General features: G+C 37.6%; 1 protein-coding gene across 1 annotated transcript in view; it reads right to left on the bottom strand.

Moving 5' to 3' along the window:
• LOC111197013 (nuclear GTPase SLIP-GC) overlaps positions 1–26,395 on the bottom strand; it is a 56,106-nt gene extending 29,711 nt beyond the window's left edge. The window contains exons 1-16 of the mRNA XM_022686410.2: positions 26,322–26,395; positions 24,754–24,780; positions 22,255–22,282; positions 22,076–22,168; positions 21,880–21,909; positions 21,220–21,325; positions 20,872–21,094; positions 18,537–18,752; positions 18,241–18,435; positions 17,814–17,992; positions 17,502–17,544; positions 17,317–17,421; positions 16,641–16,737; positions 16,411–16,544; positions 10,802–10,969; positions 10,554–10,696 (exon numbers count right to left, since the gene is read on the bottom strand). Coding sequence (XP_022542131.2) covers positions 10,554–10,696; positions 10,802–10,969; positions 16,411–16,544; positions 16,641–16,737; positions 17,317–17,421; positions 17,502–17,544; positions 17,814–17,992; positions 18,241–18,435; positions 18,537–18,752; positions 20,872–21,094; positions 21,220–21,325; positions 21,880–21,909; positions 22,076–22,168; positions 22,255–22,267 — 1,745 coding nt within the window. The 5' untranslated portion in view covers positions 22,268–22,282; positions 24,754–24,780; positions 26,322–26,395. The remainder of the gene's footprint in view (positions 1–10,553; positions 10,697–10,801; positions 10,970–16,410; positions 16,545–16,640; positions 16,738–17,316; positions 17,422–17,501; positions 17,545–17,813; positions 17,993–18,240; positions 18,436–18,536; positions 18,753–20,871; positions 21,095–21,219; positions 21,326–21,879; positions 21,910–22,075; positions 22,169–22,254; positions 22,283–24,753; positions 24,781–26,321) is intronic.
• Positions 26,396–26,790: the final 395 nt, after the last annotated feature.

Here is a 26,790-nt window from a genome sequence, read left to right as displayed (position 1 = left end):
TCTTGGCTGGTTGTGGTACGCGTGCCCATAGACATGTATACATCACATCGACTGATGCCTGCTATTGGAGCTGGCGTGTCAAACGTGGTTAACAGACTCCATCCCGGACTCCGCCATTGAGGTGAGCGGCATGTTTATGCTTTCGCGCGGATCGCAACGCCGGCCTCTCCGCCAAATTCCGCTGAGGTGGACTGTGTGTTTACATCAACACAGCATGGTGTAACAACACTGCGCTGATCTCGAGCTACTGCTGAGCTACTCCTGAGTTTGTTGTAGTCAGAGCCAGGCCATTCTACCTGCCTAGAGAGCTTAGCAACGTGTACATAATAGCAGTGTATGTAGCACCCAGTGCTAATGCTAATGGTGCTAATGCTAATGCTCTGCAAGAACTGTACACTGTTATCTCCAAACTCCAGAACTCACACCCCAACAGACTGTTTATTGTTGCTGGTGATTTCAATCACGTGGAGCTAACGTGCTAGATTTTGTTTACACTAACATTATCATCAGACGTGCCAAATCAAAGAAGAAGCAAATAACAACCTGGCCTCCAGTAGCCCTCTCTGCTCTTCAGGACTGTTTTGAGCACACTGACTGGGACATGTTCAGAGAAGCCGCTACTTCTGATGACTCCATCAACCTGGAGGAGTACACAGATTCAGTGACTGGCTACATCAGCAAGTGCATTGATTATGTTGCTGTCTCCAACACCATCACAACCTGCCCCAACCAGAAGCCGTGGATGACTGCAGAGGTGCGTGTGCTGCTGAGAAACTGAGACAAGGCCTTTAAGTCAGGGGACAAGGCTGGCCTCAGAAAACTAGAGCCAAGCTCTCTCGGGGGATCAGAGAAGCAAAGCGCACCTACGCAAAAAAAAAATCCACGCCCACTTCCAGGACACTGCTGACACTCGGCGCATGTGGCAGGGCATCCAGACCATCACCAACTACAAGACACCTCCACCTGCTTGTAACAGTGATGCCTTCCTTCCAGATGCACTGAACTCCTTCTAGGCAAGGTTCGAAGCACAGACCTACACAACAGCTAGGAAGACCACACCTCCTCCAAACGACCAGGTACTGTGCCTATCCTCAGCAGATGTGCGGAGAACTCTACTCAGAGTCAACCCATGGAAAGCCCCAGGACCAGACAGCATACCTGGCAGAGTGCTCAGAGGATGTGCAGATCAACTCACAGATGTTCTCACGGACATTTTCAACATATCTCTGAGCACTGCGGTCGTGCCAACGTGCTTCAAGACGACCACCATTGTCCCTGTGCCAAAGAAGTCTCGAGTGTGCTGCCTCAATGACTACCGTCCCATTGCACTTACTCCCATCATCATGAAGTGCTTTGAGATGCTGGTCGTGAGGCACATCAAAAACCAGCTCCCCTCCTCACTGGACCCACTGCAGTTTGCGTATCATCCAAACAGATCAACAGACGATGCCATCTCTACTGCGCTCCACCTGGCTCTCTCCCACCTGGACAACAAAAACTTTGAATGCTGTTCATCGACTTCAGTTCAGCATTCAACACCATCATCCCCCAGCATCTGATCGGAAAACTGAACTTGCTGGGCCTGAACTCCTCCCTCTGTAACTGTTTTTTGGACTTCCTGACTGAGTGGCCACAATCAGTCAGGATTGGAAAAAGCACCTCCAGCACCACCATACTGAGCACCGGCGCCCCCCAGGGCTGTTTGTAACACATTGTATTATATCAGTGGTGTGCAGTGAGGCCCTTCTAACCCTTCAGAGAAAAATAATTACATAACATTTAAATCAGGAAATATATATATATTATAGTTATTGTAAGTGTATGGACATATTTCATAAATTAACTAAAATAAAAAACAGCAACTAATTCACAGCATTAGTCTGTGTTTTTCAGTTGCTACAGGACTCTTATATAATTGACAGCGGTACTGACCAATCAAAGCTTTTTAAAATGGCTTCTGCTCACGTGTCTGCGTGGACTCTTCTCCTGATTTTGAGAAAGGTGTAGTGTTAGCAAGTCATAGGACAATCTAACCAATCAGATTCATGATTTTCAATCCAGGGGCGGGGCCATGGCTGTCTAACCCCTTCTCAGCACTGTGCTGAAGGGGTACGCACTGTTTAGTCGTAAAACAGAGCGCATTGCTGGATTATTTTAGTAGTTAGTTAACGGAATTGCGACTGAAAATCAGACCGATATTGTGTCACATCATATTAAATTCTTCAATGTGAAACTAATTCACAATAAAAGGCTGCCTGACTTGTGAATTTTTGTGTGTACTTAATGTTTTGGCTGCTCTGGCGTACTGCCGTCTTACAAATAAGTGATCTTTGTTGAACGCCTGTACTTGTAGGAAAATTAAGCATTGATTGCTGGGTCTATTGTATGCTCTTGTAGTTTGTAGCTGTATTTGTGGGCTGTTTACTTGTATTAAGTTCATATAACTCAGTCAAGACAGAGAATATGTATTGTAATGTTTATCTATATGTCGCTTGATGGGCGGTCGGGGGGTGGTGCTGCGTGCGGGTTGGGGGGTGGGAGGCTGGGGTGATTTGCAGAAGGGGTACCCAATATATACACTGCACGCCACTGCATTATATGCATTATATTAACACTTTATAATACTGTTCCATAGTTAATAGGTAACTAAGCAGGAACTAAGCAGTAACTAATTAATAGTGCTGCATTAACACCTAAATATTTTCTATTAACTACCAGGGAGTACTGAATAATTACTCAGTAGATAGTACTGAACTAATATTTATAATAGTTCACATTTAACTCCACAATAATTACTGAGACTTATCATATTTTTTGAAGAACTAATTACTAATTATGTCTCCTTTATAATAACTATTCATTAATTACTGCTCAACATTATTCAATATTAACTACTGAAAACTCTTACATGCCACATGGGGAACTATAGATCTAAATCAGTCTACACCAGGGGTGTCCAAACTACGGCCCGCGTGCCATTTGCGGCCCGTTTCCTTTTTTGGAGCGGCCCGCGAGGTATTTTTGAAATAGAATGAAAGTTGGCCCGCTGTTAAGCAGGTTTTTATAATGTGAGATTCAAAGTTTGAACGCTAGGTGTCAGAAACGGGCCAGGGAGTCTAAAAGCGGAGAGGGTGAGCATTTCTAGTGCAAAAAACGGGCCAAAGAGTCTAAAAGCGGAGAGAGTGCGCAGTTTTAGCGCAGAAAAACTGGCCAAAGAGTCTAAAAACGGAGAGAGTGCGCAGTTTTAGCGCAGAAAAAGGGCAAATGAGTCTGAAAGTTGCCGTAATTAAAGAGTTTAATATTAAGAGACATGATGAAATGAAACATCAATTTGAAAAATCTTAGTTTACACAACACTGTCAAAGATAAAGATAGTATGTCAAGTAAAATGGTGTGTAAATGAAAGTAATCAGGAAAAAAGTATTATTTAAAGTGGTATATTTGATTATTTGTTTTATTACATTGGCCCGTGACTTCAAATATTTTTCTCCTTCTGGCCCCCAACAAAAAAGGTTTGGACTAGGGCTGAACGATTTTGGAAAATAATCTAATTGCAATTTTTTATCTATAAATTGCGATTGCGATTTAAAATGCGATTTTTTTTGTCTTCTCAAGTATTTTTCAACAACAGAAGCGATAAATCAATCTGTTTAATAATAAACAATGTCAGATTTATTTGCACAGATAACAATAAAGCAAAAAAATATATGCTTTTCCTTTTCACCATTTGTTTTTTTTTATAGAAAAATAAATACATAAATAGCTTTTCCTTTTCACCATTTTTTTTTAATTAGGAAAAACAATAGATTGTTAACTTACTTTAACTTACTGCTCTCCAGCTAGTAACATCATGAAAAATTAAAGTGCAAAAAACATAAAGAGAATCTGCTTTAACCAACTCGTTATTTTCTGTATTTGAAGATGCAGCACTGGTCGTTGGCATTTTAGCCTTGCAAATACCACACGAGGCTTTGTGGTGTTTTTTTAAATGCTGAAAAAGGTTTGTAGTGTTACCTCGTGTCGTAGCAACAGTAGCAAGGCACGTTTAGCACAGTACCTGACGTTGAGCAGCATCTTCTTTTTTAAAGCCAAAGTAATTCTACACAACTGATGTGTTCTGTCGAGCCTGAAGCCATTGTGCAAGGGCGTTTTCACACCTGTAGTTCGTTTCTAATGAGTTTGTTTACTTGGAGCGTTTTCTCGCTCTGTTCGGTCTGGTTTCCCATAGGCATAAATGTAAACGCACCAAAATGTGCATCAATAAACCACGCGAGCAGCCTGTGTCCTCTGATTGGTCAGAGCTGTCTGACACGGGAGTACATTAAATATAAATATACGAAAAAAGTAAATACAGCGAGAAGATTTTGTGTTCCAGAGCAAATATCTGTGCTTTAACACTGAACGCTGAAACACTGCACTTTCAAACACAGTGTTTCTGCGTGCAGCGCAGATTTATACATAATAAACAGAGTCACGCGGCTGTGAGCAGTGAATGCAGCGCAGATTTATACATAATAAACAGAGCAGTGAATGCAGCGCGTGCCTGGACACAGTGTTTGTTCACAGCTGTGGTAATTAGTGTTATCTGGCTAATATATTAGTTTAAACTATGCTTGCTTTATCAGCAGTTTAGCTCAAATAAATGGCTTATATTTAATAGGTGGATCCGATCGAGACCGGATCACGTTCTCACCACAAGCGAACCGCTCCAGAGTTCGTTTGGTACCTAGAGGAGGTGGTCTCGGTCCGGTTCTTTTGATCCACACCCGAGTGCGATTACTGTTTTTACACCTGCTCAATCGAACCGCACTAAAGTTACAAACGGACCAGAGTTCGTTTTAACCGGACCAAATAGTGCTGGTGTGAAAACGTCCTAAAGTGCGCTGTGTTGACTTCACTTCTCCACCTCCCTGCCTTCTGCTCGGGAATGCTCCGCTCGTCCTCGGCTTGGCTCGCTCCCAAGTCACGTGACCAGTCAAATCGCAGCCAGTGCGGTTAGAGAATCGCGTTTTAAAATATCGCGAGATTATCGCAAATGCAATTAATCGTTCAGCCCTAGTTTGGACACCCCTGGTCTACACAAACAATTATTTGATCAATGGTGATATAAAAGGCATATTTGAATTAAGCAAGTGACCAGTAGTAGTGGTAACCTTAATTACCTTATTATCCTCAGTTTCTTCCAAATATTAGCAACATATAGTAAAATACTAGTGTGTATTACTCTGCTTAACCCCCATTTTTTTGTAAGAAGAAAAATTACATTATAATGTAATATTATTACATAGGAGATATTAATTAATGTTCTCCAGAAGGCATCTAAGACTCTAAGAATGACAGTAAGACTGTCATAATTTAATCATCATTGCTTTAATATTAGTTATCAGCCTTATAAAAGTGCATCTTCAGCCTTTGCAGTCTCACAGAGCCTTTTTTACTGCGCATTATTATGGTATGGTAATTTCACAGCAGACGCAGCTCTCCTGGTTTTCCATGTAAATTCTCTGCTGCTGCTGCTGCTGGACGTCTTAGAGAGACTGATTCTTTCATATTTCTGTATTTGATTGAAAATAAACTAGTAATCAAGATATTGAGATCTTTTTCAGCTTATTTTACTCCCAGATCAGAGGAGGACTCTTTGTGTGTTGTTAAACAGCTTTAGGATGTGTGTTAACTAGCTAAGTTAGCTAAGTTGTGTGTGTAGTTAGTGTTAAGCCAGGCGGACACTGTGCGATTTTTTTAATCGGATGCGTTCTGGAGAGCTCAAACAGCACGTTTGAATCGTTTGTCGTGTATGAACAACGCCTGCGATTCATCTGCACACACTGTACGGTCCGACTGACCTGCTGCGACGGGGGAGCTTACACTGCACGTCTAAACGCAGCCCGTAGGCGGAGCTTTCTTTGCATACAAACTCTCGCTTCAACACAACGCCTTGCAAAAGAAAGCGCTTAGCTTTGCTTATTTGTGCCCTGTTGTGCGCTGAAAGTCCACGGAAGAGACGTACATGGACTCGCAGGTGGCTGAGGCGACGTGGACTCTACGTGTTGTCCGTTTTACAGAAGGAGAGCGCATAGAAAAATGACTGCGCGTCAGGCTGCGAAAGAAACACCAGCAGCTTAAATAAAATAAAATAATTTTATTTTTTATTCTGTTTATTGTTTATGTAAAAACTGGTTTTGCAACACTGAATATTAAACAAGCAATCGGTTATTCACACTGGATAGGGACCCTCATTTACAGTGCCGCTGAGCATTAACAGTTTAAAAGGGATTAATAATATATATAAAAAATAGGAATAAAAACTGACATTTATTATAGACGAATAAAATATATACGTAAAAAAGGAAAAATAGGACCTTAAAAAAAGATCATAAAAATTGACATAAAAGGGAAAAAAATTATATCTTAAGATATATATTTAATGATTTGATTAATAAAAGAAGAAAAATAATAAATGAATAAATAAAAAATATAAAATATAAACTCATTAAAAATTCGTTTAAAATAACCCAGGCTTTCTGCAGAATAATCAAAGTTTCAGTTAGTTTCAGTTTCAAATCATGAAAACAGCTCACCAAAACCTCAAACTATTCTTTATATTTGACTATATTTACTTACAGGTCCTTTGCTTGTACTTACAGGCCCTTACTTATTTTTATTCAACTGAACTGAGTTCCTGTAGCCTCGCGCTGAATTCAGCTCCGCGCTGCGAAAGAGAGCGAGAGAGAGGCGCAGCGCATTTTGTCTGATTTATCTTGATTAATTATCATTACATTTATTAGCTTTAGTAAGTTTAATAGAACTAATTTTACTACACTTCTCCGACCTTATTTATTAAAACGTTTATTTTAGAAGACAGAGGTTATTATGCGGGCAATGCCGCGCGCAATGCCACGCGCTGCGCTAAGCTGGCTTTGCGTGGCTAATATTCTGGAGCACTGGACGAGATTTTAATTAATAAATTAACATATTTATAATTTTAATAAATTTGCCCTGGCGAAAAGAAACGAATTATAAAATATAGCTTTATATTTCTGTGCATGTTTTAAGTTTTATATAATTGACGGGCAGCACCAGAGGCTGACAATGTGCTTTATTTTTCAGATATAATAGCAAAGTGAAATAAAATAAATTTATGTTTGTCAAAGATATTTTCTCTTTTAATTTTTCTTTTCAAAAACTCCAGCTATTGACTGAGAATAAGCATCTGTTGAAATTCTTAAACAGCAGAATGCCTGTGTCTGCTATATTAAGCTATAAGTCTGTGTACCGAACATAAATATAAATCCTTATAACTGACAGAAATAAATATGACTAATAATTATTTATAGATTTTTGGGAAAACAGGTCGTGACGTTAAGAAATCGGCCCGCAAAACAGCTCACACTGTGAGACAAGCGACCAAAATTTCTGGCATGTCAGAAATCCCTGGTCGCGTCCGACTGCTCATTCGCAGCTCCTATGGGCAATTAATCGGACATCGCTTCCCCTCTCACACTGCACGACAAACGACGCACGATCAAGCTAAAATTCGGCCCGATCATGAAATTCAGTCGCATCCGACCAGATCGGGCTTAAAATCGGGCTAAAATCGCACAGTGTCCGCCTGGCTTTAGCCAGCTGAGTTAGCTAGTTTATGTGTGTGTTAGTTAGCTAGGTTATATGTGTGTTAGTTAGCTAGGTTAAATGTGTGTTAGTTAGCTAGGTCAAATCTGCAGTAACTCCTAAAGAAGAACACAGTAGCTCCTCAGTAATTAGTAATTAGTTAACATGTTTCTCACTTTATAATACTGTGACATGATCTACAGTAACTCCTCAGTAATTAGTAATTAGTTACCATGTTTCTCACTTTATAATACTGTGACATGATCTACAGTAACCTCTCAGTAATTAGTAATTATTACCATGTTTCTCACTTAATAATACTGTGACATGATCTACAGTAACCTCTCAGTAATTAGTAATTAGTTACCATGTTTCTCACTTAATAATACTGTGACATGATCTACAGTAACCTCTCAGTAATTAGTAATTATTACCATGTTTCTCACTTTATAATACTGTGACATGATCTGCAATAACTCCTCAGTAATAAGTAATTATTACCATGTTTCTCACTTTATAATACTGTGACATGATCTGCAATAACTCCTCAGTAATTAGTAATTATTACCATGTTTCTCACTTTATAATACTGTGACATGATCTACAGTGACTCCTCATTAATTAGTAATTAGTTACCATGTTTCTCACTTTATAATACTGTGACATGATCTGCAATAACTCCTCAGTAATTAGTAATTATTACCATGTTTCTCACTTTATAATACTGTGACATGATCTACAGTGACTCCTCAGTAATTAGTAATTATTACCATGTTTCTCACTTTATAATACTGTGACATGATCTGCAATAACTCCTCAGTAATTAGTAATTATTACCATGTTTCTCACTTTATAATACTGTGACATGATCTACAGTGACTCCTCAGTAATTAGTTACCATGTTTCTTATTTTATAATACTGTGACATGATCTGCAGTGACTCCTCATTAATTAGTAATTAGTTACCATGTTTCTCACTTTATAATACTGTGACATGATCTGCAATAACTCCTCAGTAATTAGTAATTATTACCATGTTTCTCACTTTATAATACTGTGACATGATCTACAGTGACTCCTCAGTAATTAGTTACCATGTTTCTTATTTTATAATACTGTGACATGATCTGCAGTAACTCCTAAAGAAGAACACAGTAACTCATCAGTCATTAGTAATGGGTTACCATGTGCTGCTGTTAACTCCCGAAAAAAGAAGACACCTAATTAATTATTTATTGTTACACCTTTGCCTGTGTCTGTCCAGTGTCTTTCCTTTTTTGGTTCCTTCCTGCTCCTGTCCTCTGTTCTCTTGTTTTGTTTACCTGTCATGTTTCCCAGCCATGTGCTACTGTGTTTTGGTCCTGTCTCTGCCTTAGCCCCGCCTTGTCATCTGTAACCCCTCCTGTCTCATTTGTAACTCCGCCCCCCTCATTACCTCCACAGGTGTCCCTAGTGTGTGCCTGTGTATAAATATCTCATGTGCTCCTTTGTTGTTTATTGCGCTTTTTGTCTGATCTTGTCATGTTATTCTGTCCGGATTGTGTTTTGTTTAGCCACAGACCTGCTGTGTTTTTTGTCTACAGTGTTCTGGTTTGTTTTCTTTAGTTTGTTTCTTTGTTTGATAATTTTGCTTTTGATTTTGCTGTTTATTTAAGTCTTTTAGTTTATCCTGTTTTATAGAGTTTGTTTAAGTAACCTTATTCTTTTTAGTTTGTCTCTAGTGTTTTGTTTATTTTCATTAAGGAAAATAAATGTGACTTGCGTGTGCATCCTGTCTCCTCTTCCTCGTTACATCTATGAAGAACACAGGGACACCTAGTCCGCTATCTAACACAAAAATGTATTCATTTAAACATGATTTCCCACAAAATAAGGATGTAGGACACAACCTACAGTAAAGCTGTATGTGAGCCATCACTTCTACTGAGCACATCTCCAGCAGGACTGAAGTGGAGCACAGTTTTAGAATAAACACCTGTAACACACTGACAGAACATTACAAAAGTGGGGGTTAAGCAGACTACTGCACATTTCAGTGTGTCTAACATTTGGAAGATATTGAGGATACTAAGGTAAGTAAGGTTAATATATGATAAGTGGTGTCACTGACTTTAATATCACCACTAATCGAATAACCTGCAGCAGCAGATAAACAAGGATAGAGGCCAGCGGTCAGGCGCTGTGAAATTTCCGTAATTACCCTAATAATGCACACTAAAAGTCTATGTGAGACTGCAAGGCTGAAGATGAACGTTTATAACGTTGGTGCTTAATATTAAAGCAGTGATCATTAAAATTAATTAGTATACTATATATTAACATATAGTATTTCACTATATGTTGCCAATATTTGGAGATAATGAGTATAATAAGGTAATTAAGCTTACCACTACTACAAATGGTGTCACTGGCTTCAAAAATGCCTTTAATATCACCACTGATCAAATAATTGTTTGTGTATTTAGATCTATAGTTCCCCAGGTGCATGGGTTTTCAGTAGTTAATGTTGATTTGAGCAGTAATTAATGAATAGTTATTATAAAGGAGACATAATTAGCAAGTAGTTCACCAGGAGATTTATAAATCTCAGTAATTCATGTGGAGTTTATTGTGAACTATTATAAATATTAGTTCAGTACTATCCACTGAGTAATTATTTAGTACTCCCTGGTAGTTAATAGAAAATATTTAGGTGTTAATGCAGCACTTTTTCTTAGTTACTGCTTAGTTACCTATTAACTATGGAACAGTATTATAAAGTGCTACCATTATTTGTTTATTATCTTTATTTCCCAATTTTCCTAATTTGCACCCAAGTCTTATAGCTGTTTATTTATAAAATTATACTATACTATAAAAAGAAGAAAAAACACACTGTTTCACTGGTGTTTATAAAGCAAAGTTACTGAAACATACCTGTTATAAATAGAATGGAATGTACTTACGGGAAGAATTCACTGAATTTGCTGTTGATGTGCTGAAACATGGGTTGAGCCAAGCTTGAATTCAAATCAATTACTCCTTTCTGGGCCCTGAAGAATCCATCATTCTTGCACAGTGCTGTCAATGTTTGGTGTCGACTGTCCATCTGAATAATAAAAGAGGTTTCAATTTAATAATAATTGAATTATAAAGTAATTAAGCCATAAAAAAATTAAATATTTAAATTTGTGATTTAGGGAATACTACTTACGATGACTTCTTCTGCTGTTTCAACACTTTTTTCTTCCGATTCACTTGCTCCTTTTGCAAGAAGTTCCTGCAGTGAGCTTTTAATTTCATGACAGTATTCGTGCAAGTGTCCAACTGCTTGTTGAAGATCGGTTTCCAAAATAGCGTGGAGTTTGGATCTCTCCATCATCTAAAATACATACATTTCTACTTATTTATGATTGTAATTAGGTTTGGAACTATACTATAGGTGTACATCGGATCTCTGGTGGATTCTGCGTTTCACAGAGACCCTAAGAATAGAGACCAGGAAAAATTTGACTAAATTACAGTGGGTAACTTAATTAGTTACTGAGTATTTAGAGCTTCCAGTTATTCCAGTGTTTTTTTTTATTTAATCATGAAATCAATTAAGTAGTTCTGTTTACACTAGTTACTTGTTTAAACGTAGAGTGAGTACAAACCAACGGGGGAGTGGGAAGGCAGCAGAACCATGCTCCAGCATGATTCAACCAAATTCTGCTAGGTCAGTGGATACACTGCACTTAGCAGGGCATTATACATGTGCTGTAAAGTAACATATGACATTGCAAAGACTGTTATTTACGGAGCCCGGGAGGGGCCGTGGGAAAAAAAAATTAAACGAGTAAATGATATAGCAGTTCGCGCTCACGTTTTCTTTAATTTGAGTAAACGATTTACAATTCATGCTCACGATTTCTTTAATTCTTTTTTTTCAGATATGGATTGGCACTCTGTCCTGGGTATATGCTGTAGTGCCTGATGCAGTCCTCCAGGTGGACGGTCATTTCCTGTTGAGAGTACGCTGTGCGCTATTGGCTGCCGCTTCTCATCGGTGTGTGGATGAGTCTTGATGTGTAATGTACTTGTGTGTAAAATGTGTAAATTGTAAAGCGTCCTTGGGCTCTATAAAAGCGCTATATAAGTTGAACTTCATTAATTTATTCATATGTTATACATGAAATGCAATTTAGTGTTTATATCATTATATACCTGTGAAAGGTGACCATATGGGAAACTTAAAGACTTTAGGCCTGCCAATATCACTAAAATATGCACAAAAAGAGTCTTTTTAATCAACTGTTTCTGCCTGTTTCTGAGCTCATAACTTTGCATTTGAGTTTTGATTTATAATGATGTTTCAGAAAATAGTATGTTTAAATGGTTTAATTTACAGTGTATCACAAAAGTGAGTACACTCCTCACATGCGTGGAAGCAATCAGGTGAGCAGTACGAAGATAAGTGTGCCATACACAATATTGACAACTTTCACTAAGTGGGGTACTCACTTTTGTTGCTGGTGGTTTAGACAATAATGGCTGTATATTGAGTTATTTTAAGGGAAGAATAAATTTACACTGTTATGTAAGCTGACTACTTTTCATTGTGTCAAAGTGTTATTTTGTCAGTGTTGTCCCTTTATAAGATATACTTAAATATCTGCAGAAATATGAGAGGGGTGTACTCACTTTTGTGATACACTGTACATATAATTTGCATACAAGTGTAATTTAGATTAGATGTACAAATTAGTTGTACGAACAGGATAACTCTTAGTGTAATATTGTGATATTAGTGTACATCTAACAATTACATTTGGTCACATCTAAAACACATTTTTAGGAAACCATGGTCAGCTCTCCCCCATGTTCTGTGGAGACGCCATGGTCATCTCTCCCCATGCGCTGTGGAGATGCCACCACTATGGCAAAAGCTGCACACTGTATTATCGAACTGTATCACTAAAGCTTTAATAAGCAGCAGGTTATAAATGTAGATCACTGATCAAATCAAGGGACAAAATGCTTCTTTCCCTCCAAGCTTCATAAACATCATTTGCTCGAATTACAGAAATCATGACCTCGAATTACAGAAATCATGAGTATGAAATAAAGACATCGTTAGCACAAATGAAAGAAATCATGAGCATGAATTGCAAATCGTTCACACAAATGAAAGAAAACGTGAGTCCGAACTGCTATATCATTCACTCCACAACCCCTCCGAGGTTATTTGTGTAAAAATGTCAATTATCTTATTTTAAAATGTTTCTGTTTGCTACACCCTAAAAGCATGATGACGATCACAGAAAAATGTTTACCTCTTTGAGGAAATAAGTTACGCTGACAAGCAAATATTACCGTTTTGAAATGTTCCTCAACAAATGATCAGGAAGCAGTTCTTCTGTTATTTCTCTTTCCTTCTCAGATTCAGGGTCAAAGATAAGGCAAAGATATAAGGCTTTCTGAAGACAAGTGGTGCTAACGTTTTAGATCTGCAAAGTTGACTATAGAATGGAGGCAGCTAGACTCACATAGTTATACTAGATCACTGGAGCACCTTTTTTTTTTTGTTACAAAAAATATCTTACAGGGCATTCATTCATACTAGAGACCACAACTAGACATTTTACAATGAATGAAAAAACGATGGAGACCTTTAAAGGTTACACTGACATTCACATCCTATTCGTTTTTTTGCCTTTAAATTCCATCTAATGCTCCCAAATGCTTAACATGGCAACTACGATTTGCTCCAATGGCCCAACAGACCAAGATTCTGACACTATGGCTAAGCATTGTGAGTTCAAATCCTGGATTGTGCTGCACATGTAATGATAATCAGACCTGGGGATATGGTGCTTTCCTCTGATTGCCTAGTAATCGGTTTAAAAACATGTGGTGACTGACCTCACGTATTCATTTATTGCAGGAGGAATGTACTTGTTCAACCCTAAAAGCATGGCAAGTAGTAAAGGAGCCATATTAAAGGGGTAAGTTATTTTCTTTGCTAAAGTTTCAATAAAGATTAAAAATTAAAGTCAGTACAAATGATACTGTATCCATGTCAAAACATGGATTTTTTCATCTCAGTGAACACAAACACTATACAAAAACAGACCTCACTAAATGGCGCCCCCTTTTTTTTTTACTTTTTTCTGCTCTCTTAGCAGTACACAAATGCTGTTCACTGCTAGTATATGATGGACATCGCATCACACAGTAATTTTGGATTTACTGGCTTTATTCCACCGGAGCTGCAACCCATTTTTCGCTCCCACAGCGACCACTGCTGCCGCCAGGAAGACCCAGTGACACCGACCTCAAGCATAGTAGAGCACTTTGAAGGCGGCAAGGCAGGAGAGGAGGGCTACATGCTAAGCTAAATGCTTGCGCTAGCCGACCACCACTGCCCAGTCTCCTGCTAGCTAACGTGCAGTCTCTGGAAAACAAACTGGACGAGCTGAGAGCAAGGATTACATCACAGCGGGAATTAAGAGAGTGCTGCGCTCTTATTTTCAGAAAGACCTGGCTCTCAGACAAAGTACCGGACAGCGCTATTCAGCTAGAAACTCAGTCCGTACACAGAGGAGACCGTACGGCAGCCTCGGGTAAGGCTAAAGGGGGAGGTGTGCGTGTTTGTAAACAATGCGTGGTGGGGAGACGTACAGACCGCTTTTAGGCACTGTTCACCAGACGTGGAGTTCATACTGCTGAAATGCTGTCTCTATTATCTACCACTGGAATTTACTGCTGTGTTTTTAGCCGCTGTTTACATCCTCCCACGGGCTAACTCTACGGCAGCACTTGGCAAACTCCATGATGTCATCAGCATGCTGAGAGCGGCTCACCCTGATGCCGTCTTTATCACCGCTGGGGATTTTAACCAGTGCAACTTACGTACTGTAATCCACAAACACTAACAATACGCGACAAGAACACCCTGGACCATGTGTACAGCAATGTACGCGCTGCATACATAGCCGCACCTCGCGCCCACTTCAGACAGTCAGACCACATCTCAGTGTTCCTGTACCCAGCCTACAGACAAAGGCTTAAACAAGCAAACCCTGTTACCAAAACTGTTAAACTGTGGTCTCTGGAGACTGAGGGCATCCTGCAGGACTGTTTTGCTACAACAGACTGGGATGTGTTTGAAGTTGCAGCCACAATGAAGGACTCCTCTGTCTGCATAGAGGACCACCACCAGCACCTTCAGCTCCACAGGCATCCTACCAGATAACCTCAACACCTTTTACATCCGCTTTGAAATCCCCAGCACTACCACCGAGAGGCTCACACACACACTCAGCCCTCCACACCTCCCCAGTCAGTATTATCAGGCCAGGTATTCAGAGCTCTGAGGAAGATCAACCCCCGCAAGGCAGCAGGACCAGACAACATACCGGGAAGGGCCCTTAGAGCAACAAACTCGATAACGTTTTCAGCTCCATTTTTAATATTTTCCTCAGCCAAGTATTGTTCCCACTTGCTACAAGACCACAACTATTGTCCCCCTCCCCAAGAAGAGCCCACAACCTGCCTGAATAATTACAGGCCAGTAGCACTCACTCCAATCATTATGAAATGCTTTGAGAGAGTGGTTCTGGTTCACATCCAGTGCAGCATACTGGACCTCCTGCAGCATGCCTACCATCCCAACAGATCCACCTCGGACACTATTGTTGCTGCCCTCCACTACTCCCTCTCCCACCTGGAAAACAAAGACTCCTACATCAGGATGCTCTTTGTGAACTACAGTTCTGCCTTTAACATGGTCATTTCCCACAAACTCACAAACAAACTGTATGTACTCGGCCTGCACCCGACCCTTTGCAGCTGGCTGTTGGATTTCCTGACTGGCAAACCTCAATTTGTCAGGATTGGAGATAGGACTTCAGCCAGTATCATCACCTACACAGGCACCCCACAGGGATGTGTCCTCAGCCCTATCCTCTACACCCTGTTCACCCACGACTGTGTCACTTCCCATAAGGACAACATCATCCTGAAGTTCGCAGACGACACAGCAGTGATAGGACGTATCAGTGGCGGAGATTAAGTGGCTTACAGGGGAGAGGTGACAAGACTGGTGTAATGGTGTGAGGACAACAAACTCTGCCTCAACACAGACAAGACGAAGGAGCTGATAGTGGACATGAGGAAGGAGAGGAAACCTCATCAGCCACTGTCCATGTTCATGTGGAGCTTGAAGTGGAGAGTGAACAGTTTTAAATACCTGGGCATCCACATCAGTGAGGACTTCAAGTGGACATTAAACACCACACAGCCAGTCAAAAAGGCTTAACAGCGGCTGTACTTCCTGAGGAGGCTGAGGAAGTTCGGGATGTCTCCCAAGATACTCTGCAACTTCTACAGCTGTGTCATTGAGAGCCTCTTGACCAACTGTATCACTGTGTGGTATGGCAACACTACTGTGACGGACCATACACGCCTGCCATCCTCCTCCATCCATCCTCAAAGACTCTACCCACCCCCAGCATATTTATATATATACATAACACATTACTGTTGTAATGTACATCTTTCGAACTTGGATGTAAATTTTACACCAATTTCATATTTATATTTAGTTAGTTTTTTCTTTCTTTATTGTATATTTTCTAATTTTATCTTTTTGCGGCCTACTTGGCGAGGAGCAAAGAACGAATTTCATTGTACAAGGAAACTTGGTTCTTACTGTGCACATGACAATAAACTCTTTGAATCTTGAATCTGTTATTAATCAGAGTACACTCAAAGCTTTTGTACAGTACAGCTGTATACTGTACAGCTATTTGTACAGTATAAATTAGTAATATGATGTACCATTTTGGCATCACTCTTCTTGGAACTTTGGATTAGGGAGAGGATTCCTATAGCTCCAGAGATGTAGTGACGCGTTGTCTCATTTTTGTGATTGATGTTGTACTTCCTCAAGAGGTCCTTGAGAGCAGGTATCTCTGTAAGTGTTTAAATCAGATCCAGAACAATTGTGTTATAATGTACTATTACTGTAGGTAATTTTGTGTGATCAGTTAGAAGCATTAATGCTTTACCTGTTTGCTCTTGATTCAGGATTGGATCCTCTTTCGTGAATTCTTCAGAACTCACGGTGAACACAGACAGGAAATTGTCATCACAATCAAAGTGTTCCTTGTGAAGCAAAAGATGAAAACCACTGCATGATTTTTCCCCAGTCAAACAAGGTCAAGTGATTCAAGTAGTTAGAGCATTCATACACTAAATACGGTCTTCACTTCACACAAAAAAATCACTTGTTTTCATAACTTCTGTGAGTTCTTGAAATGTGTTTTTTTGGCATGGGATGTGCCAAGCTAACTCTAAAAGACATGCTGGTCTTTATACCCCCCCCCCCCCCCCCCCAAGATCCCTACAGTCTATGAGAGCATCCTCAAGTCAAGATAGTTTTTTCAGTTCCATGTTAGTGACTTTAAGGTTGTGGGAGCACCTTTAAGTCTAAATTACATTTTAAGTTTATAGAAATGCCCCTGAGTCTGAAATGCCCTCAGGTTTATGGTCATGCCCTCATGCCTACGGTAGTCCTCTTACTTTTCTCTCCACATCATGTGATCATTTCTCAAAATGGGGAATCATATCATGAACACCTCATTCAGTCTACTTTCTCTGTGCTGAATAGTGTGTTCCTGAATATTAGACAGTAACAGACTTTAACAGCTTCTTACAAAACTCACAAGCAACTGAAGAACATACCTTTATTGTATCTTGTTGAAGAAACTGCATCATCACCTTTTTTTTGGCTTTGCCATTCCTGTGCATTATGCATGCAATTCTTTTCTTGTTGCCATACTGAGGGTCCTATAAAGATACAAAAAATGACTTGTTCATTCTCTTCATTTGCCAACTAAAGTGAGATATTCCAAAAGCATCAGTATTACCTCTGGTGTGATATGAAAGTCATCATCCTTCAGTTTTAAGGCTCTAAATTGTAAAATACATTTGTTAGATGTTTAAAATAAACACAATTCTGTCCATGAAAAAAATACTTCAGCTAATGCTGGAGATATATTTTCGGCATAAATTAATATAGTAGTATACAATATGGACAATGGCGAAAAAAGGGGGTATGCAGCCTTTGCGACGCATAGGGGCGCTGCACTAGAGTGGGCACCAAATCAAAGCCCCAAATAAATTTCCTCTCCGGAGAAACAGCCATTTAATTAAGTTAGACAATCTAACTTGCAACTAACCGCATGTAGCTCTGTGGGTTGATGTCATCAGTCTTGGTGCAGATAAAAGAGAGGCTGCTGCACTCTCCTCCTTGTGCCATGTCGGTTATGCTGCTAGAAACGATCTCCCAGGCGTCTTTGTCAGCAAGTGCACGATTTATTTCACTTACAATCCACACTGTCGAGCAATCTCTCAATTTCTACCAAACACAAGGGAATCTCACATTTCAACAGTTCAGTATATTGTCATAAGTATAAAATCAGACAAACGTATAATAATAAATAAATAATAGTAAACACTTGTTTTTCTTACCATGCAATGTACTTCATGATAATTTAGACAAACACTTTGCATGATGGTCCCAATCATAAAAAAGGCGAATTATCCCCCAGTTACAATATTACATATTAATCACAAATACATAATATAAACATATACGATAATTACCATTCTCCACATCTGATCTCTGCTCTTGTTATAATCTCCAGTTCCAGGAAGATCCACCAGAACTACATGTTCCAGAAAATCTTTGCAGTTTGGAACCTTTATGGTCACAGTCTTCACTACTGGCCAGTAACATTCTCCCAGAAGAGAGTCATCATGCTGAATGTAACGTCCAATCTCATCTGAGAGATCTGAGGCCTGGTGTAGAACACATAAAGTACAGTCATGAATACACAACTGACTTGCTTAGATATGTAGACATGAACCTTTTAGCTTAAAAAGTAAATTTTTGTAATTACCTTTTCACATACTATCTTTTTGATTTTAGATTTTAGAAACTCTGGTATTTTTGTGAAATTTTCGTCCTTTTTAAGGTCTTTTAGTGTTTGACAAACACCTTTTTCTCCATACAGTGCTTTAATCTTCTCATTTGCTGCTTTAAACAGTGCATCATCTCTCTCTTTTTTATCCTCTAATAAGACATTCACAAGAGTCTCAAGTTCAGCATTCCATTCCTAGAGTTTATAAAAAATTCGAAGTGAAACACAATCACAGAGTTGCATAAGATGAATATTTCAGTAATATTTTGGCATTAATCATTTGTGGCAACAAGACCTGTAGCAACAAAAAGCATAGAATAGTATATTGTTTACATTATTTGATAATAAGAAAATTAATGAATGTGTGCTAGAAATAGACATGCATACCATAGAGTTTAAAATGTTATAGGACTTATAGAAAATAAAGATACTTTATGTCCATCGGTAACAGTTGCAAGAAAAAGTATGTGAACCCTTTTGGATTACTTGGATTTTTGCATAAATTGGTCATTAAGTGTATTCTGATCATTATCTAAGTCACAACAATAGACAAAAACTGTCTGATTAAACTAATACCACAAAAGGCTAATGACTTTTCTTAAAGATATTGGAGCCAGGAGTTAGCCAAACTGGAGTCAAATCAATGTGATGAGATGTTTTGCTTAAAGCTGCCCTGCCTGTTCTTAAGAAGCATTGTTTGATGTGAATCATGCCTCTCACAAAATAGCTCTCAGAAGACCTACGTTTAGGAATTGTTGACTTGCATGAAGCTGGAAAGGGTAACAAAAGTATCTCTAAAAGCCTTGATGTTCATGTGTCCACAGTAAGACAGACGGTCTACAAATGGAGAAAGTTCAGCACTGTTACTACTCTCCCTAGGCATGGTCGTCCTGTAAAGATGACTGCAAGAGCACATCACAGAATGATCAATGAGGTAAGGAAGAATCCTAGAGTGTCAGCTAAAGACTTACAGAAATCTCTGGCACATGCTAACATTTTTGTTGGCAAATCTACAATAAGGGAAACCATGGAGGACACCATGGAGGAAGCCACTGCTGTCCAAAAAAAACATTGCTGCACGTTTGAAGTTTGCAAAAGGGCACCTGGATGTTCCACCCCACTACCGGCAAAATATACTGTGGACAGATGAAACCAAAATTGAGTTGTTTTGAAGGAACACACAACGCTATGTGTGGAGAAAAAAGGCACAGCACACCATCATCAAAACCTCATCCCAAATGTGAAATATGGTTGAGGGGGGCATCATGGTTTGGGCTGCTTTGCTGCCTCAGCGCCTGGAGGATTTTCGTCATTAACAGAAAAATAAATTCCCAAGAAATACCAAAACATTTTTTTTATATAATTTTATTTCTAATTTTTCCCATTTTCTCACCAATTTACATGGCCTATTACCCAACCCACTCACTAGGACTCCCCCTATCACTAGTGATGCCCCAACACACCAGGAGGGTGAAGACTAACACGTGTGAAGTCAGCCACCACTTCTTTTTTGAGCTGCTACTGATGCAGCATTGCTGAGGACAGCGCAGCGGCTCGGTTCTGGTACATCAGCTCACAGACTCCTGTGCTGCAGACATCCGCCTAGGAGTGATGTGGGGAGAGAGCGCCAATTTTGCTCCCTCTGAGTACCAGCAGATTGATAGCAAAGCTGCATGAGCTGGGGTTCGAACCTGTGACCTCTCGCTCATAGTGGCAGCGCTTTAGATCGATGGACCACTAAATACCACATTTTGCAGGAAAACTTAAGACCATCTGTCCTCCAACAGAGGATGGATGATGTAACAGGACAGCGACCCAAAACACAGAAGTAAATCAACAACCGAACGGCTTCAACAGAAGAAAATACACCTTCTGTGTCATGACCTCAGGAGAGCGATTCACACCAGATATCCCAAGAATATTGCTGAAATAAAACAGTTTTGTGAAGAGGAATGGTCCAGAATTCCTCTTGACCGTTCTGCAGGTCTGATCTGCAACTACAGGAAACGTTCGGTTGTGGTTATTGCTGCCAAAGAAGGATCAACCAGTTATTAAATCCAAAGGTTTACATACTTTTTCCACCCTGCACTGTAAATGTTAACATGTTGTGTTCAATAAAACCATGCAAACATATAATTTATTTGTGTGGTATAAGTTTAGAAACAGTCTGTTTTTGTCTATTGTTGTGATTTAGATGAAGATCAGAACACATTTAATTTATGCAGAAATCCATGTAATCTTAAAGGGTTCACATTCCTTTTCTTGCAACTGTATGTCATATACAGTGTGAAAAATATTTGTATAATCTTTGTACCTCTTTTGAGATAAATTCAATCTCAGCTGTGTAGTTGGAGTCTGTTGTGTTGGCTTCGATCTGTATGATGACTGAAGTGCAGGCACAAAGTGTTCCTGATGGTAACAGATCTGTTTCTCCCAGGATTGCGTTTATCAGAGAGCTCTTGCCAGCTCCTGTCTTTCCAAAAACTCCAACAGTAGTTTTCTTTGCTGTACAAGTGTCCAATTTTGAGATGTGGTCACTGAGTACAAAAATACATAAAAAAGCTAGTTTTAAAACCTAAACATATTCCTTATTAGCTGTGCAATTGGTGTAATTATATATTTTTTCTACTAATTATAATAATTGTTATTAAATTTACTACACCTGACATTTTCAATCAGCTTCCTAGTGGGATTGTCTTCATTTTTATATCCATTGAGACCATATTTGATGTTTGCCACAACGCTCTTGGCAATTCTAATATTCATTGCTAAAGAACAAAAAGCACAAATTGTAAAAGAGAGAGGGAACAGTCAAAGAACAGTCAAAGAAAACTTTACCTTACTGAGATTTCCATTCATGTTAAATAATGTAATAGAAACAAAGTTTATTTTTATTATTATTATTATTATTATTATTATTATTATTATTATTATTATTATACATTATTCTATATTATATCTATATTTTGTTTTAGTATTGACTACATTTTTACACTTAGTGCCACACAGGCCTGGCCTGCCTATGCATGGTTTATGCTTGACGTAAGGGGAAAGCCACAATCATCCACGCAGATAAAATTACATGCAATTTACGAGCAGCGACAGTGGGAACACTCACTAATTAGTTCTGCTTTTCTCTCAATCCAGGGTAATGAAACAATGCAAATCTAATAAAAATGGGTCAAATGAAAATAAGTGGTGCAGAGGTAAATGAGACAAAAACAAAGGTATTTAAAAGTATCTTAATCTGTTGATGTGTTTTTATTAGTGGTGTCACTAATCGAATATATATACATATATTTATATATACATTTATACATACATGCTTTGTCTGGGGCACACATACTTGTACCTGTAAAAACAAGCAATAAGATCCTATAATGTACTATGAACATTTGTAAATATGGATTAAGACAGTATAGTTTAAAGAAAAAAGAACCTGATTAAATGCTATAGGATAAAATGATGTAAAGTTGTCATAACTTAATTTTTTACCAGAAATAAAATATAAAGCCTACCTTCCCCTGTTTTCTCTGGGCTAGAAGGCCGTGATTTTTTAGGGGTCCCAGGTGGCGTAGAAAAGCTGCCATTTCCAGCTAGTCTTTTACTGGCTTTATTAGAAAAATACATAAACAACAAAGGTATAAATAATGTCTGAGTTTAGTGCCAGTGTAACTTGTAAAAAGTGTAAACATACCTCTGTTATCCATTTGTGGAGTTAAACCCTAAGAAAGAAAAGGCATAATGAAATATTATTAATATTTGACTACAGGCATCTAATTCATGCAGAGAAGTACCACAGTTCTGGAGTGCATTTCCTAGTAACGGTTGATTTTTGTGATTAACAAAAATAGTTTTGCTACAGTTTCCCAAAAGTTTCCTTGGTCTCCAATTTATGAACAAGTTGTAAAAAGCTCTTTATTGAGCCTGTCTCTGTTTATGTGCTGGAAATACACCACCAGTCAGAAACTGAACCACTAATCTACACATATTTTTGTCATTAATATACCGCGAAAATATAATTAGGCAAATAATTACTATAAAAATAAGTATTTAAATGACTTGTATATAACGCATGCAAAATGTTACACTTGCAAATATACCTAGACAAAGTATTCTTAAAGCCTTAAATTCATATAACTAAAAAAGGCCTTAATTTGTCTGAAATGTCTTAAATCCATCTTCTAAAGATCTTTAAAAATGCCACAGACAGTAGCTGTAGATTTTTATTCATTATTTCTGTGCATTTCACAATTCTAAATCTGTTATTTACCTTGTGTGCTTGAAGTTAACTTAAGAAAAAAATATATATATAAAAGTAATTTGGCATCTGTGTAGTCGTTATGGTTAGAAAATATACATTTTATTATTGTCTAACAATCAAACATCTAATAATTATACAAAGATATGGCCTTCTCATTTTTACATAACATTTTATTTTTCATTCTTATTTATAAGTATTATCTTTTGAAAAATATTTTTTATTGCCTATTATACTGAAATTGTCCTGTTCTGTCTTATTTATTGCTGTATTTTAAGCTGTTTTCTGAGGTAAACTGTGGCCTCCTTGACGTTAAAGTGCAGTTCTACATCCAAGACAATAGATGGTGCCAAAGTTCCTTTAAAAAACTCACAGATGCACTGCTCTTTGCATTTATATAAAGTAATATCAAAATAATGTATTTTGTGTCCCAGAATAGAAGTTTAAACTTCATGTAAACATTGTGTGACAATATTTTTTTGCAGATTTATTCTTAATAAAAACACTACAAATATCAAAGAATCTTAATTTTCATTTATTTAATATTTATTCATTAAATGATTAAGCTATTTAAATTCCCTGTCCGTGTTGTCCCAAAGTAATCTTGATACCAATTTAAAATAAGGGTTAATAAATAGTTTATAAAGGAGTTTATTTATGATTATAAATGAGGTTTTAAATACTTTAAAAAACATTAATAAGTACTTACAACACATTAATAGAAAGAACAACAGTGATAAAGACTTTTTAACATATTTAATAAAATAATATAGAAAGTCAGTTTAGTAATGTAATAAGTTATTATAATAAATAAAGTTATTAACAGACATGTTAAAAATGACTGATGGGAAAGACAAAGTAAGATAAGCCTCTAGGACAGGGATGTCCAAACTACGGCCCGCGGGCCAAAGAGTCTAAAAGCAGAGAGGGTGCGCATTTTTAACGCAGAAAAATGGGCCAAAGAGTCTAAAAGCAGAGAGGGTGCGCATTTCTAGTGCAGAAAAACGGGGCGAAAGAGTCTAAAAGCGCAGAGAGAGCGCATTTCTAGCGCAGATAAACAGGCCAAAGAGTCTAAAAGTTGCCGTAATTAAGGAGTTTAATATTAAGAGACATCATGAAATTAAACATCAATTTGAAAAATCTTAGTTTACACAACACTGTCAAAGATAAAGATAGTAAGTAAAATGGTGTGTAAATGAAATAATCAGGAAAAAAGTATTATTTAAAGTGGTATATTTCATTATTGGTTTTATTACAGAGTCAGTGGCCCATGACTTCAAATATATTTCTCCTTCTGGCCCCAACAAAAAAAGTTTGGACACCCCTGCTCTAGTAAGATCTGAGGTTTAACAGTATAACTTAATAAATAACCATTAAAAACTAATTTATAAATTATTTCTAAACCCTTTATAAAGGAGCCTCATTTTAAAGTGGTACTGTAATCTCTGGCATCAGTGACATCATAGCCTTCTTACTGTTTAATATTCAAGGGACTGAAGACACATGCTGGATGTTCAGCAATTAATATTAATGTCACCTAATATTTCTTGTTTTCTCTTATTTTAATCTCATATTGTCTTCATATTTAGCTGGGGTAAAGCTTAAGCTATCCGCTGGTATAATATCAAAGTAATTAAATCATTTTAGATAATCAAAATGTATCTTCCAACTAAACAAGGACACTGTAAATAATTAAAAAATGTTCACTCTGTTGTGCATCCTTTTATGACAGTGTGGATGCAGGCATGACAGAAAATAATATGTAAAAGTGAAAAAGACAGGGTTACGCTGGGAGTAAGGTCTCATTCTATGATTAATACTCAAAAGCATGAAAAATCCTCTTTTAAGGAATAAAAGGCAGAGTAAACTGATAATTACACATTACAATAAAAATCAACATCCAAAGCCAACATTTGCAGTACCTCAGTTACTTACTATGTAAACTCCACCAGCTAGTCAAACCTGCAAATACATACACAATGCTATCGGTTACTATTATACACAGTTTTTGCCTGTACTTGTCTGCATTAAATGCATTAAACTAAATGTTATACATCAGTGTGATGTTTTACTGCATTAATATTTTACTTTACTGTAAAACTACTCATTTGAGCATCATATTCCCCTTTATCCTCCCACTTTAATATGGTGCTCACATTACACTGAATCGGTAGATGTGAAGCAGATATATAATACATAGTAGTATACAACTTATAAAGCACTAATATTGGGCAGAAACATTCCACATAAAATTACCTGGAATCTTATTTTAATGTTCTGATCCACCTTAAAAGCTGAAGACATTAAATTCAAAGCACCTAAAAAACACATCTTCAGCCTGAAGCCTGTGCATCGCGACAGCAGCTTTTACAGTTGAACAGTAAATTCAAAAACATCTAAAAAATCTTTGTGTGAGTGATTAACTGATAGCAATAAATTGTTTTTCAAGAAAGCTAGATAGATGCTACTTACATGTAGTGGTGTGGTTTATGAAGGTGCTATCCTATACATTAGGGATGGTGACTTACAGGGAATGATTTGTTTCATTTTAGGGGTGTTTAAAATAGTATTAGAATATATGTAAATTAATTGTGATATTTATTGTCATATAATAATTTGATATAGTGTTACAGATTTAAAGCAGGTCTCATTTGAGCCATTCAAATGCAGATTATAGTAAGGTGTGACCTATGTATGTACAAATTGTATAAATTAGTGGGTTTTAGTTTTTTTTTTACAAAACAATAACAACTGGGGTTATACATACCTAACAGCTAGGTTACTGTGGCATTTTATGATCTGACCAGCATCAGGAAACGTCACCAGATCATGCGAATCACCCAAATTTGTTGTTGCTGTAAATCGGGTTTTCTGTCACTAATCTACAATTTCTTTGATTGTGTTGAGGTTTGTGCAAATCCAGAAAGAATTACACCCACCCACTTAACATATACAGACAATTTGTACTGTTATAGACTGCCACATTCCATGCAGCATGTCACATATACGTAAATGTTCGATGCAAAGACCTGCCACTATTTTCCATTGCTTTGTTTTGTAAAAGGGTTCAGTTAGCTGTTATTATTGTAAATCTGTGGTTGTTTACAGTGGTCTTCTTCTCAGTTTACCTCATTTTTAAACATTCTTTATCAAATTGCAAATTTTGTTTAATCATCTACATTAAAGACACACTGAATGTAGGGTTGACTGTAGATACTGCATTTCCTGTTTTTGTGTAAAGGATATAAATTGCCAATACATATTTAAGAACATTTTGAGGATAGTTTATTTTTACTCCAGATACTGGGGACCAAATACAGTCTTCCTTCCCACTGCAATGTATTAACAATAAAAAAAAAAACGTAAATGAATAAAGAAGCCATAATCATAATTGAATAAAAGTAGTAAGACAGTATCTTTAACAATCATATAATGACCTTAACAAAAATACACCCACAAAGAAACATTAAACATTTATAATAAATCAAAAGTAAGTTACTTACAGACCAAGTATTTGAGAATGATCTAAGAAGAACAGACCTGTTGCAACGCCTGAACAAAATGGAGCTGTGCAGGAAAGTAAGCTCAAATTAAAACCAGACAGAAACAGGGTGTGGCACAGGGGCATTGCCTGGGTATGTAAAGATCCAGGGCTTGTTTTTAATTTGTTCTTTTACCTTTTATGAAACACAATTATAAAATTATGAAAGACATATTATTAATTATTACTGCTAAGGGGCCTACATAACTAATACTCTTTAAGAATTACTAATTAAGGGTGGCTATTTTGATGAAACTAGAATATAAAACATGTTTTCAGTTATTTCACCTTTTTTTGTTAAGTACATAACTCCACATGTGTTCATTCATAGTTTTGATGCCTTCAGTGAGAATCTACAATGTAAATAGTCATTAAACTAAAGAAAACGCATTGAAGGTGTGTCCAAACCTTTGGCCTGTGTTGTGGAAATT

Source organism: Astyanax mexicanus, chromosome 1 (genome assembly GCF_023375975.1).
Source record: "Astyanax mexicanus isolate ESR-SI-001 chromosome 1, AstMex3_surface, whole genome shotgun sequence".
Classification (NCBI taxonomy): Eukaryota; Metazoa; Chordata; class Actinopteri; order Characiformes; family Acestrorhamphidae; genus Astyanax; species Astyanax mexicanus.
The sequence above is the reverse complement of the archived record's forward strand: the minus strand, read 5'-3'. Positions and strand labels throughout refer to the sequence as shown.